Source organism: Aquarana catesbeiana, linkage group LG04 (assembly GCF_042186555.1).
Source record: "Aquarana catesbeiana isolate 2022-GZ linkage group LG04, ASM4218655v1, whole genome shotgun sequence".
Taxonomy (NCBI): domain Eukaryota; kingdom Metazoa; phylum Chordata; class Amphibia; order Anura; family Ranidae; genus Aquarana; species Aquarana catesbeiana.
Window position 1 is genome coordinate 247,965,364 of NC_133327.1, and position 15,663 is coordinate 247,981,026.

Consider the following 15,663-nt stretch of genomic DNA (forward strand, 5'->3'; position numbering starts at 1 on the left):
ACCTCGGGCAGCACTGAATGCCTGTTCGGAAAGCATGTTGAATACAGGGCAGCCCAGCAGATCATTTGCATACTGGGCTAATCTCATGACCCAGTAACCCAGTGAATTATCAATTGGAAAGCGCTCCATGTCTGTTTTCACCCCTAGATAATCTCCCACCATATGATGAAGATGCTGCCGATGGGATGTGGAAGCTAACAGCCCTGTGTGCTGAGGATTAAAAAAAATGTGAAATGCATCACTGAGCAGAGTCTGGAAAGGCATTACATAAACTCTTCTTTAAGGTGTCCTCAAGATATTTCATCCTCTGAAACTTTCCTGTTGTAACAGTGGTCAAAAAGGGTTGCCAACCAATAGTGATCCTTCGCCTTGATGCCACCAATTCAGGCTTTGAAGAATGAGGGACACCATACACCGCAAGTTTGCGAAGGCATGAGAAGAGTCCTTGTGGTCACTGAGGATTACAGTATCTGGAACTGCCTCCTCCCAGCCAAATACTACTCCCAAAGGTTCTGGGGACAGAAAATCATCTCTTAGGGTTTGACATATGTCTTCCTCTACTTCAATACCTGCAAAATCCTCCTCCCTCTCCTTTTGTTGGTTCTGCAGCTTCGCAGGAATGGTGTCTGCATAAAGCGGGGAAAGGAAGTCCCCTTCCTCCTCCCGCTGCTCTACCTCGAGTGCTCAATCCATAATGGCACGCAGAGTCTGCTCCAGCAGGAACACAAGAGAAATTGTGTCCCTGATGCTTGCATTATCATGGCTCACCGTCCTTGTTGCTTCCTTAAATGGTGACAGTACAGTGCATGCATCCTTTACCTGCAGCCATTAGCGTGTGGGAAAAAAGTCGAACTGCCCTGAGCCTGTTGTTGTGCCATACTCACACAGGTACTTGTTTATGGTCCTCTGCTGCATGTGCAGCCACTGCAGCATTGCCAAAGTTGAGTTCCACCTGGTAGGCTTATCACAAATCAGGCGGTTTATGGGCAGGTGGAATTTCTGCTGAATTTCAGCCAACTGAGCATTGGCTGTGTTTGACCGCCTGAAATGGCTACAGACTCTTCTGGACTGCTTTAGCAGATCTTCCAACCATGGGTACCTATTTAAGAAATGCTGCACCACCAAATTGAGGACAGGTGCCAGGCATGGAACATGTGTCACCTTTTCCTGTCTAAGGGTGGACAGGAGGTTAGTGCCATTATCGCACACCACCATTCTGGGTTCCAGTGTATGGCTCCTGTCCCCTAGACAGACCAGCCGAAGCACTGAATGACTCCTTGAATAGCCCCTTGAATGCTTAGGGGGAACTGGTGGTTCGTAGGACAATTCAGCAGAGGAGGGCATGAAGGAGAAGGAGGGGGTTGAGTTGACAACTCTCAGATCAAAACCAGCAGCTGTATGGAGATGTGGTGGCAAAACAAGCTGTTGCACTGAGCCCTGTCCTGCATCCACTTGCAAGCAGAGTTACCCAGTCTGCTGTGAACTAAATATATCGCTCCTGACCATGCTTGCTGGACCACGTGTCAGCAATAACGTGGACCATGCAGCTTACTGCCTTGCCCATTGATGCCACAACATTGCCTTCCACGTGATGGTACATAGCTGGAGTGGCCTTACGTGCAAATAAATCATGACTGGAACCTGCCATTGGGGTACAGCAGATTCTGCAAATTCACAGATATGGGCAGAATCTACCAGACAGAAAGGCAGGAGCTTTGGCAAGCTGGAATTTAGATGCTGGGCATGTGGGTGGTAGTGATTGTATTTTTTTTTTGCTGCAGCAGCTGGGGCAGAGCAATTTGCCTGCTATAGTCTACAGCTGGTGATATGCTGTCGGCAGGCATGAAGCAAGGACCTGTGACACCCTTCGCTATACCATCATCCCTGTCAGTAGAGGCTGCTGAGAGGTCATGAGATATAGTGGGGGTAGACCTAAAAGGTTAGGAGGAGTGAGGAGGAGCAGAATTACATCCCTTTTATGTGGCTTTCAGGCTGAGTGGTGGGAGGTTAAATGCCTTGTCAAGCATGTGATGTCCAAATGGCTGGTGTTTTTTCCACTCTTGATCTGCTTGAGGCAAAGTTTGCAAGTTGCAACAGTGCGGTCGGCTGCACATGTGCTAAAAAAGGCCCAGATAGCTGAGCTGCGGGAAATGGGCTGGGAGATAACAGCTCCACAATCTGATGGAATAGGGTGGATGCTCTCTACTCTTCCATGATGGCTGCCTCATTGGGCTTGTGCCTCATCTTCACTTTAATCCTCTGCTCAATCCAGCACCCAAGTCATGTCAATGACCTCATCGTCATCATCCCCTCCATCCTCATCATTACTGGAGCCAACTGTGGCTGGGGGAACATGACTGCCAATTTGTGGTTTTACTAGTCTTCTCCCCTCACTGTAGGCTTATGTTCCCACCTTCCTCAATCTCAGAACCAACATCAGAATCAAGTAATGACTGTGAATCCTCAGGGCGCAAGTGGCTGATGCTGTGTTCATATAACTCAACTGACTCCTCCATGCATGATGCTGCGGCTATGACAGGAGTAGCTGTGGACAAGGAGGCAGAATAAGCCACTCTGGCATCTGCGGTGGACTGCGCACTAGTCTCTTCTTGGGTGATAGAGGATGAGGAGGATGAAGATGGTTTAGTAAGCCAGTCCACCACCTCCTCTGCATGTTGTGGCTGGATAGCACAGGCAACATCACTAAACAGAGGAAATGGTGCCCTGCCTGAGGATGGACCACGTCAACCTTTGCCTGTGGACACAAATGCTGCTGGCCTCCTCACAGTCCTATGGAAGCATCTGTCTCTCCTTGTTGGCCTCCCAGACATGATGGGGGGGCTGACTACCGAAGTGTAATAGAGACAGGGAAATATGTACTTGGATGCACTTCAATGGAAAGTAGTGTTTGGTGCACTTTAACTTGAGGACTCACTACACAGACACACTCCACTGACACATTGCAATATACTGCAATAAAACTGCATTGACGCACTTCAATATATTGCAGTAAAAGTGCCCTGACACTCTACACTGACACTCTACACTGACACTAAAGCAAAAATGTAAGGTCACACTACACTCACACTGCACTATCACTATATTCACACTACACTGACACTGTACACTCACAATAAAATCACAATAGCACACTGACTCCCTTGTAGCAATGGACAGAGTCCTGTGCTATCTATCTCCACTCCAATATCCCACTGCAAATGGCTGTTCTGGGAATGAACCTTTTATAGTGTGGTGTGGGTCTATGAACAATGAGCCATGATTGGGCACAGTCATCATTACTTTCTCCAATCATGGCTTGGACAGTGTTCTGTGCCCTGCTTCAGCCAATCAGGGCTTCCAATGCACTGTGCAGTGCGTAGTGCATTGTGGGGCATTTGGCAGGCTGAACAAATGGTTGAACACCCCAGCAATTTGGGTGTTCGCTGAATGGGCAAACAGACAATGTTCGGGCTGAACTTATGCCATTCGCCCAACACTTGTGCATGCCCAAAGCCAAATAAAAAAGGCATAACTGAAGCAATGTCATTTAGCCAGAGACAATCTTTATCTTTCATTTTTGTTATACTGTCTGACGCTTTTGTGTATGAAATTGGTATTATTAATAATGAGGCCACGTTGTGAGACCCAAATTCACAGTTTAAATCAAAGCTTAGTGAAGTTCAGTTAAGTGCTTGACAGTTTTGATTTTTAATAAATATTTGAAGTTTTTTTTTTTGCTAGCTCAAGGAGGGTTAAAACCCCTGTCAGGTTTCTTTTCTGGGGGGGGGGGGTCCATCTATAATTGAGAACATTTTTTGTCACTTACTGTCCTGGAAACATAACAGGAAGCAAGAGGAGATCTCTTCAAAGTGAGGGAAATGCACTCTTAGAAGGTTGTCACTGTAGCAAGTATTAACTAAAAATTTCTCCTCTATTCCTGTACATTTCCCATACCTTTCTGTCCCAATAACAGTGGTCACCAGGACACAGAAAGTGTATCATCTCAACTGGACCACTGACAGCCACAAAAATCCAACACTGGCTGAGTCTAACCTATATACTCTATCCAAAACTTAAAAAAAAAAAAGTATTGGCTTTAGATACACTTTAACATTTTTGTGCATGCCCATATTTGATCTGATAAAAAGGCAAGTAATAATGGGTTTTGTATGCATTCTTTTTTTGAATATAGGTGCCAGTGGAAGGCATGGTCATTCTACACCAATTTCCTTTCTCATCTAGTCTACAGCGCATGTCTGTCATTGCTCGGGTCATGGGAAATGATGAACACTTAGTATTCATGAAGGGAGCTCCAGAAATGGTAGTTCAGTTTTGCAAATCTGAAACAGGTATGATTATCTGCAGCATGCATTTAAAAACACAACAGATAATACTATTATGTCTCTGAAATTCTTCAAGCTCTTGATTTAGAAACAATTTAGCCTAATAAGCTGCCCAGATAAATTAACTGTCCTTTTTTCCTAATTTGATTCAGATTTACAATACTTGCCATTTTTTAATATTATAGTTATATTTTTCATTGGAAATTAACAAATTAATTTTTAAAATGGCACAAATGCTGTGAAATTGAAATACTAGAGTTAAACATATGGTTCCTATGCTTTAGAGAAATCCCTGTCCTCCACCCTGGACAAGCTCGCTCCCCTCACTACACGGAGAATTAGACCCCGACCCCTACAACCCTGGCAAACAGATGACACTAAAATTCTCAAAAAACGTAGTCGAGCTCTTGAGCGTCTGTGGCACAAGACTTAGTCTCTCAAAGACTTCAACCAATACAAATCTGCCCTCCAAAAATACTATTCTTTCCTCAACACTGCCAAGCAAACCTATTTTACAACTCTTACTAACACCTTCTCATCCAGTCCCCGTAAACTCTTCTCCATCTTCTCCAACACAACTCTCTACTTCGTCCTCCACCCCCTCCACCCACTGACTCACTCACTGCACAGGAGATCGCTAATCACTTCAAAAACAAGATTGATACAATCCGTGATGAAATCTCCACTCTACAGGTATCTCCCCCAGCTAAGACCCCATGTCAACAGGTACAACTGACGCTCCCCTTTTTCAATCTGCTACTACAGACAAAGTTGCTAAACTCCTTTCTATCGCCCACCTAACCACCTGTCCCCTGGACCCTATTCCCTCTCAAATGCTCCGGTCGCCCTCTGACTCCATCCTATACTCTCTAACCCACATCTTCAATCTCTCCCTCACCTCTGGCTCCTTCCCCAATGCTCTAAAACATGCCCTGGTCACCCCCATACTTAAAAAGCCGTCCTTGGACCCTACCAATCTTAACAACCTATGCCCTATCTCCTTGCTCCCCTTTTCCTCTAAACTCCTTGAACGCCTGGTTTACAACCAACTGAGTGACCACTTCATTAAGAACAACCTTCTTGATCCCCTTCAATCTGAATTTCGCCCTCAACACTCCACAGAAACTGCTCTTATAAAACTCACAAACGACCTACTAACTGCAAAAACCAATGGACACTATTCTGTACTCCTACTTGTGGACCTTTCAGCTGCCTTTGACATGGTTGACCACCCCCTTCTCCTCAAAAACTTTACTCCCTCGGTCTTCGTGACTCTTCAATGGCTCTCATCCTACCTATCCCAAAGCACCTTCAGTGTCACTTACAATTCTACTTCCTCCACTCCTCTTTCCTTTTCCATCGGGGTCTCCCAAGGTTCTATTCTTGGACCTCTTTTATTTTCAATCTACACCTCTTCCCTGGGTCAGCTGATAACCTCTCACGGCTTTCAATATCATTTCTACGCTGACGACACACAAATCTATCTCTCCACCCCTCAACTCACCCCATCAGTCTCCTCACGCATCACTAACTTACTAACCGACATACCTGTATGGATGTCACACCACTTCCTCAAACTCAACTTGTCCAAAACCGAGCTTATAATATTTCCTCCCCCACGTGCCTCTTCCCCTGACTTGTCTGTCAAGAGCAATGGCACAACCATCCACCCCTCCCCACATGTCAGGGTGCTAGGTGTTATCCTGTACTCTGAACTCTCCTTTCGGCCCCACATCCAATCACTTTCCAAAGCTCGCCGCCTCAACCTCCGCAACATCTCTAAACTACGTCCCTTTCTTACCAATGAAACCACAAAGCTCCTGATTCACTCCCTGGTTATCTCTCGCCTCGACTACTGCAACTCCCTTCTCATTGGCTTACCTTTAAATAGACTATCCCCCTTCAGTCCATCATGAATGCTGCTGCCAGACTCATCCACCTTACAAACCGCTCAGTGTCTGCTACCCCTCTCTGCCAATCCCTGCATTGGCTGCCACTCACCCAACAAATTAAATTCAAAATACTAACAATAAGTTACAAAGCTATCCACAACTCTGTGCCCAGTCACATCACTAGCCTAGTCTCAAAATACCAACCTAATCGCCGTCTCCGTTCCTCCCAAGACCTCCTGCTCTCTAGCTCCCTCATCACCTCCTCCCATATCCGCCTCCAGGACTTCTCCCGAGCCTCGCCCATACTCTAGAATTCCCTACCCCAATCTGTCAGACTGTCTCCAAATGTATCCACCTTTAAGCAATCCCTGAAAACTTTCCTCTTCAGAGAAGCCTATCCTGCCTCCATCTAACAACTGCACTGTTTTCTCCATTAGCTCATCCCCCACAGCTGTTACCCTCTTGTATAACTTGACCCTCCCTCCTAGATTGTAAGCTCTAATGAGCAGGGCCCTCTGATTCCTCCTGTATTGAATTGTATTATAATTGTACTGTCTGCCCTCATGTTGTATAGCGTTGCCTAAACTGTCGGCGCTATATAAATCCTGTATAATAATAATAATATGAAGAGTTATTGGGAGTAATTTACTAAAGAAGCGTTTTCCTAACTGGAACACACTTTGAGTTTCCAGTCATGTGCAGAGGAATGTTATAAAATTGAATATCCCTTATAATATTTTTAAAGTTAATATACCTTGCATTACACCCATTTTTATGTGACGGTGTTACGACAGCAGTTTTTATAATGTTGAGACCTATGGAAAAAATTTTAATTTAATTAGTAATAGGACCTCTATTTAGGATTGTAAAATAAAGCAAAGAGCAGGATTGCAAAATAAACTAACCTACAGCCAGATAATGAAACAATTGATTTAGGTAAGGAAAACTTCCATATAATTGGTGCAGGCTCAGATAATATTGCTGCAATTAGGCCAGCAAACTATTAGCCTCTGGAAGATAAAATGTGGCTTCTTATTACATATACAGTCATGACATATTTGGAATGATCATTACAAAGTCATGGAGTCATGACATATTTGGAATGATCATTATAAAACACAGTGTTATGAAATGATCAAACATCGGTTAAAAGTAAAATGGATAAGCTTAAATGAAAGAAAGCATTACATCCAGCTTGTCCAATTTTGAGTGCACGCGTTTATTGATTTGCTAATATGTACTTACATATAAAGCGCTTTTTTAGATGGAAGAATACAAAGCTATCAATACATTATGAATGCACCAAAACAATTATCCTTCCTAAGCATAGAAGTAATCATGATACTTTTTTCTTCAAATACAGTTCCACTTTGTTTTCTAAATGAACTTGAACAATATACTTTGCAAGGATTTCGAGTAATTGCATTGGCGTATAAAACGGTAGAGGTAAATGGCGAAGATATTCCTCAGACCTTTGACAGGTAATTGCATAATATTGTAAAATGAGACTAGAACATGACATGCCTCCTGGCTGTTGGTTGGCTTTTGCAGGTCTCATTCCTGTATAATGGCTGCTGCAAACATCTGTAACCTCTCACCTTTTATTATAACACTGCTAGCAGGCAAGGAGTAAAAGTTCACACATCCATCAGCTCCCCTGATCAATACCAATGGCTTTGCATCTGATCTTCCAATCATTTTTTGTCCATGTTGTTTTTCTAACAGTGGGAAGAACTACTTACAGTTAGTCAATATAAGAAGTGTCTTACAGCTTCTGTGCAGGAATTTATTTACATTTTCAAAAATAAAAATATTATATTGGATAAGCTGTTATTAATTGGCCTGTGTTATTTATGGACTATAGAACTCCACTTCTTATAGGGCATAAATGTTAGAAATAATACATCATACTAAAGTAGTAAAGCTGCGTTTTTGGAACTCTGTTGATATAATCTTCTATTTTGTCTACACAACTTCATTAAAGTGGACCTGAACTGTGAAAGCTGTGCACAAAAAAAGGCACATAGAGTTCAAAAGACTAGTCACAAGTATTGCCTGCAGGATCCCTTCTTTATTGACTTACCATAAAGACAGACGGCTCCATACAGGGTGCCGAACGCATGGATTCCAATGGAGGGAGTGTATTTTTTTGAGGCACATGATTAGAGCCAGAGGCTCGAATAGGCTTCAAAACAGGGTGGGCTCAGGGCACAGAGAACTGTTCTCTGATCCCACCCAGATGTGTGACAGGTTATTGATTGCCATCATCCGTCTCCTGGGGGGGGGGTGTTGGTTGTGCCCCCCCCCCCCCAAAAAAAAATATCGAGCACCAGCCTCCACTGCATAAAGAGTTCCATGTTTTGTCTCTGTGTAGAGGTGGCCATCTTGGTAGAGTAGCATGGCCTTGCTACTTATCATGTCAGAGCTGTCCTTTGATCACTAGAAATCTCTTGACTGGTAGAGTAAGGTTAAAATTAGGAGCAGGAGAAGTGCACAAAGCAAAGATCTACACCGCAGGTCCTCAGATAAAGGTTCCTCATCAGCAAGGAGAACACTAAGCAGAAAAGTAGTGGCATCACAAAATCTCAAACAAAATCTTGTGAGTTTAGCTGTCAGAGGCAGTCATTCCCTAATTACTCTCACACTGCAGATATAGAACTGTGAAGCTCAAGGCCTAGGAACAGGAAGTACACTGCTATTTATCAGAAGGAATCCAAAACAAAAGGTGAATTTTTCAGGGTACTGTCTAGGAGACATTTCTAGATGTTCTCTTATGCCCTGTGCACACGATCAGAATTTCCGTCAGAAAAAACTTGGATGGTTTTTCTGACGGATTCCGCTCAAGCTTGCCTTGCATACACACGGTCACACAAATGTTCTCTGAACTTTTGACACTACGATGAGCCGAGAAAATGAAGTTCAATGCTTCCGAGCATGCGTCGAATTGTTTCTGAGCATGTGTCGCTTTTTGCACGTCGAAATTGCATACAGACAAATGGAATTTCCAATAGGAACTTTTTCCGACGGGAAAATAGAGAACCAGCTCTCAATCTTTTTCTGGCTGGAATTCCGCCAGCAAAAGTACGATGGAGCATACACAAGGTCGGAATTTCTGACCAAAAGCTCACATCCGACTTTTGCTGGAGGAATTTCTGATCGTGTGTATGGGACATTAGATTGCAAATCTTAACATTTTGAGTTCAGGTCAACTTTAGGACATTAATTTACCAAGCTCAGGAATTATGTATCTATAATAGCAGGTTTGTCACAACACAAAAGTAATTTAGGAACCGCTGATCTAAAGTATAATTTATTTTAAAACACGGAATTACACTGTCATTATTGTTTTGTAGCAGGGAGGATGTGGAATCAAATCTTATATTTCTTGGATTACTAATAATGGAAAATAAACTTAAACCTGAAACAAAACCTGTTTTGCAAGAGCTTATTACTGCCAGAATAAGGATTGTTATGATAACAGGTATGTATTTTTTTTTTTGTATGTAGATTTACATTTAACCACTTGACCTCCGGAAGATCCCCCCCCCCTTCATGACCCGGCTTGTTTTAGGGATATGGCACTGCGTTGCTTTAACCGACATTTGTGTGGTTGTGCGACACTGTACCCAAATGAAATGTATGTCCTCTTTTTTTCCCACAAATAGAGCTTTCTTTAGGTTGTGTTTGATCTCCTCTGTGTAGCAAAGGAGGCTTCTTGGATTTACATGCTCATCTGCACTGCCATGATCTGATGAACATTCCAACTCACCTGACACTCTGGGTTCAGACATCTTTGCACCACTTCAAAACAATAAGTCAGACAACTCTGTGCGTTCATAGTATAATAATGTTTACTAAGACAGTTTGAAGAAGATATTGTCACAAAAAGGAGGTAATAGATCTGCTGAGTTTTAGGCAACAGCGCCAACTCAGCAAAGGAATTCCTCCAAAAAAATAAGTCAAGATATTTGCAGGTAAACAGTCTGTTATATACTCATGTACAGTGGATTACTGCTTGCACCTGAAAGGATAAACAAGGTTAAATGGTTATACTGATTGCTTCTACTAAGCCTTTAAACCTTAAACCCTAACCCGTAGACTTGGTTACATAGTTACATAGTAGGTGAGTTTGAAAAAAGACACAAGTCCATCAAGTCCAACCTATGTGATTATATGTCAGTATTACATTGTATATCCCTGTATGTTGCGGTCGTTCAGGTGCTTATCTAATAGTTTTTTGAAACTATTGCTGCTCCCCACTGAGACCACCGCCTGTGGAAGGGAATTCCACACCCTTGCCACTTACAGTAAAGAACCCTCTATGTAGTTTAAGGTAAAACCTCTTTTCTTCTAATTTTAATGAGTGGCCACATGTCTTGTTAAACTCCCTTCCGCGTTTTATTCCTATTGTGGGGTCACCAGTACGGTATTTATAAATTGAAATCATATCCCCTCTCAATCGTCTCTTCTCTAGGGAAAATAAGTTCAGTGCTCGCAACCTTTCCTCATAACTAATATCCTCTAGACCCTTTATTAGGGATGAGTCCGATATTCACCTGTTCACCGAATAGTGAACAATTTGAGGTGTTTGTGGCAAATTCGAAAGCCGCAGACACATCGGTGGACGCTAGGCGGGGGGACCAGCGCGCTCCATCATGCCTAGGAGTTACACCGTGAGGTGTCTGGTCTCCACCCATGCTGACCATATTTTTTAAAGCTTATTTGGGCATCTGCGCCCCATGTACGTCAATTTGTATAGTGGTAGGCTGGCATTCACCAGATGTTTCCATGCAGAGAGCCGAGGTAGCTCAGTTGCCTTCCAGTTAATTAAAATAGTTTTTCTGGCGTAGTATACGCAGTAGAAAATAAAAGTTTTGGTGTGTGTGTTGGTAGGTATATTATCAGTCACTCCTAGGAGAAGAATCAGGGGATCAAGTTTGACGGGTACTCCACTAATAGAACTAATGTCAGCAGCCACTGCCTGCCAAAAAATCTGTATTAGGGGGCAATCCCAGACCATGTGAAGGTAGTTTCCTATTCCCTCCTTGCAGCAGGGGCATTTTTCTTCAACATTGTGGTATATTACTGACAGTCTCTGGGGCGTATAGTACACCCTATAAAGAAATTTTACCTGTATGAAACGGTCTTTGGCTGCTATCATTAGGGGGATGTATTGTTGGAGGCTCTCGGACCAGTCTTCTTCTGTCAGGTTAGGTACATCTCTCTGCCAAGCTGTGAATGCTCTGTCAGCCCCATTACTACCTGCGCAGGTGATTCTTAAGTATATGGAGGATAGCGTTCTATCAATATTGCATGCTGTAAGGAGTTGTTCAACTGAGTGTGGGGGTAGGGCGATCAGGTCCGGAAACTGAGCCACAACCGCATGTCGAAGCTGCAGAAACCCGAAGTACATCTATGAAGCGAGTGAAAATGTATTCTATAGTTCGCTAAAGGGAAGAAGACGGCCCACAGGCATTATATCTTGGAGAGTCTTGACTTCGTGTCTGGCCCATATTTGCGGATCGGGCACTGACCGCAAATGGGGCAGCTCTGGGTTACCCCATAGGGGGGTATAGGGTGAATAGGTCTGGGGCCTCATCAAAGATCTCGAGACTCGTCTCCACACCCCAACAGTGGTTCTCATAGGGGTAGTGATGTGTATGCTGGGCGAGGCCCTCGATACACCAAATTACTGAGGTCTGCATATGACCCTAATATTGCCGCCTCAAGATTTACCACAGGATTGGACCTATCCTGCGAAAACCACCACCTTACCGAAACCAAAACTGCCGCCCAATAATATTTTTTGAAATTAGGTAGAGCCAAGCCCCCCTCCGACAGCGAGAGTTGGAGCGTGGATCTAGCCACTCTGGGAACCTTACCCTGCCACACAAATGCACCGTTGGCCTGATCCAGCTTATTAAAAAAGGAATTGGGGATGCTAACGGGGGTGTGTCTAAACGCATAGAGGAACTTGGGTAGGAAGGACATCTTTATCAGGTTTATTCTTCCCACTGGTGTAAGTGGTAGCGTCTTCCAAGTACTACATTTTTGTAAAAATTTCCGTAAGATTGGGTGTACATTATCCTCGAGGTATTCTGGGAGATGTCTCTGCACGTAAATGCCTAAATATTTGAATTTGTCGACCCACTGAAGGGGGGCCGGCACATTAGGGGGGGGCATCGGGTTCAAAGGAAACAGCACCGACTTGTCCCAATTGAATTTAATTCCCGAAAACCTGCCAAACCCCTCAAATATCTCCAGGGCCACCGCCAAGGAATCATGCGAGTCGTTGAGATACAGAAGGGTGTCATCTGCATACACTGAAATTTTTTTGGAATACCCTTCACTCTGTCAGAGGATCTTATCATTGCGGCCAGTGGTTCAATAGCCAGGGCAAAGAGGGTGGGAGAAAGGGGGAAGCCCTGCCTACTGCCTCGACGGAGCGGGAAGGCTGCGGACAATATACCACTTGTATGGACCCTAGCTGTCGGGTCAGAGTACAGCAGCCGTAGCCATGATATAAAGACTGGTCCAAACCCAAATTTTTGTAACACCGCCCACAGGTATTCCCACTCCACCGAGTCAAAGGCTTTTTCAGCATCTAGGGAGGCAATAACCTCTGCCCCCCCCATCCACTCGATCAATCACCGTAAACAGCAGCCTAAGGTTAATATCGGTGCCCTTCCCTGGCATGAAGTCCGTCTGGTCTCCATGCACCAGGGACAGTATCACACCATTAAGTCAGTTAGCCAATATCTTTGTAAGGATTTTGGCATCCACATTGAGCAAGGAAATTGGTCTATATGAAGAACAAAGTTTGGGTTTTTTCCTGGCTTAGGGATGACTACTATGATTGCTCTCAGCTTTGAGAGCGGCAGTTCGGTGTTTCTAAGTGAGGTCCGCAGCACCTCCTGTAGTGTGGACTGTTTTAAAGAACTCTGCTGGAAGACCGTCCTCCCCTGGGGTCTTGCCCGCCTGCATAGACGCCACCGCACCCTGAATCTCTTTCAGGGTGAAAGGGGCGTCCAGGCAAGACCGGGCCTCAGCCGTGAGCATGAGAAGATCATTATTATCTAGATAGGATTGGAGTTCAGCCTCAGAGTATCCGGCCCTGGAAGAATAAAGGTCAGCATAATAAGTGGCAAAACATGAGTTAATTTCTTCTGGGTCCGTAAGTAGTCTCCCTACTTTGTCTCTGACATTAGCTACCTGTGTGCACACTATCTGTTCCCTAGAGAGCCACGCCAGTATACGTCCGTTTTTTTCCCCTTGTTCAAAAACCCTTTGTGATTTGTATAGCAATTGTTTTTTGGCAACTGAGACTCTTAGCAGCTGGGCTTCACAGCCGCAGAGAGGGCCTGTCTGTGGCCCTCCTCCCCGGTCATTGCACACTGGGCTTCCAGCGTTTGGGTGCAGGATCCGGCCTGGAGCAGAGCAGCGCGGCAAAGCCAATAGCACTCTGGTACTGACTCCTAACATGTGTTTTGAAACATTCCCAGCAAGTGGGGGATTTATGCGTGGCGGGGGGGTTAGCAGACCAGAATGACACAATGGCCGAATCTACCTATGGCTCTACCCGTTCGTCCGTCACCCAATACCTGGAGAGTCTCCAGAGGCAGCTAGCCGGGGCTGCGCTAACCTCTAACGTCAATTAAAACGGGGGAGTGGTCTGAGATACCTCTGGGAAGGACAGCCACATCCCTCACCCTGGCCAGGACAGGGCTGCTGACATAAATAATGTCAATACGGGGCATTGCCAGATATGTGGCTGAGCTACATGTGTATCCCTTGGTTTGAGGGTGTTTCCACTGCCATACATCAGTAAAACCTAGCGCTGAAGCACATCAGGAAAGTGGGGAGTCTAATGCTGAATCCAGAGCCATTTTATTCAGATTTGGGCAGGGAGCCATATTGAAGTCCCTAGCCAACGCAACCGCAGTAGCCGGGAATTTGGCCACCAGCTGCGCTATCTTGGTGAGGAGTCCAACTGAGGCCGGGGGAGGAACGCATAGGCCCACCAGCACCATAGGAAAACTGTCTACTACTGCATGGATCACCACATATCATCCCTCGGGATCTAATTTCAGGTCTAAAAGAACAAAAGCTAGGGACTTGTGTATGAGAACACTAACTCCACGGGCACGAGAGGTGTATGTAAAGTGGTGATAGTGCCCCACCCATGGCTTTCTAAGGCCCAGGACTCTGCCACCCACCAAGTGCATCTCCTGAAATATACATATATCCGGGTTGTAGTTTTTTAGAAATTTAAAAACTAGGGTCCACTTGATTGGAGAGTTCATTCCCCTGACATTCCATGATACTAATGACAAGACATGATATATGGAGCCCATCCCCCCATCCAAGCCCCAATGGAGGGTCGGTGGGGGGTAAGGGGACCCAAGATGATTAGACCTAGCCCGCGTTCCCACCCGCAAACCCCTCTTATCACAAAGATCAGATATTCCTTCGACAATCAGCTTAAAGTACATTCCTTCTAGAACGATACAAAACTCACAAAAGAAAAAAATTTAAACCCATAACAATCCCCCCCAACCCCCCCTCCCATCCCGTACATCCCCCAAACTAGGATATATTTGGATCCCCAAACATAACAAGGTCTTGGTCCTCTTGGGGACATGAACAATATTCAAGAGGATGAGAGCTTGTCCAGGCACTAAGTGTTATAGGCACTTATTAGAGATGCTGCCAACGGGGCAGGAAACAGAGGATGCGTGTATTCTCCCAGCCTAGGCCGGGGACACTAACTTAGAAAAACGGCAGGATATTAGTCCATAGGTTCTAAACGGATCACTTTGCGGGATAGCAGGGCGGTAAGGGTCATCGAGTCCGCCCCTTGCAGAAGATAGCAAAGCAAAACAGCTTAAATTAACTTAATGTAAATTACCATAAATTAAGTTAAATTAAATTCCCCCGAGCCGCAGTCTCAGTCCCGTACCTCAGAGAACCATGCATCAGGCCCTAGAAGCAGTTTGCCAGTACTCAATTTATCCAGTAACCAGAAGGGTCAGGGCAGACAGGGAGAGTTGCTTTTACTAAGGTGTAAGTGAAGCATGTAGCAGTCATGCATCCAGTGCCTGCCAGCCAGAAGTGGGACAAATCTGTCAACATAACGGCAAAGCGGGAACCCTCAGTTCAGGGAGTAAAAGAAGCAAACTTATTGAAGGGATATATATTAGGCGCCCTTAGGGTGTAGGGGCTGCTAAGTGAGCCAAGGCATACAGGGATAGTTCCACCATCACAAGCAAAGTACGTGTTCCCACAGACCAACTATTGGCTGGGAGGGAAAAAGATCTGCCATAATTTTGGTAAAAGAGATGCATAGCAGTGCAACCCAGGGGCTCAGAAAAAAAGAAAAGAAAGGGTGGCTGCCATCCTACGGAGGTAGAGCTTGTACGCATTGAGCA

At 44.8% G+C, this 15,663-nt stretch overlaps 1 protein-coding gene across 2 annotated transcripts in view; it reads left to right on the top strand.

Annotated features, from left to right (window-relative positions):
• LOC141139846 (probable cation-transporting ATPase 13A4) overlaps positions 1-15,663 on the top strand; it is a 268,626-nt gene that overhangs the window by 109,018 nt on the left and 143,945 nt on the right. The window contains exons 16-18 of one of the 2 annotated variants that reach the window (XM_073626375.1): positions 4,193-4,349; positions 7,599-7,716; positions 9,592-9,716. In XM_073626375.1, coding sequence (XP_073482476.1) covers positions 4,193-4,349; positions 7,599-7,716; positions 9,592-9,716 — 400 coding nt within the window. Of the gene's footprint in view, positions 1-4,192; positions 4,350-7,598; positions 7,717-9,588; positions 9,717-15,663 lie in introns of both variants that reach the window. The other variant, XM_073626374.1, reaches the window with a different exon arrangement.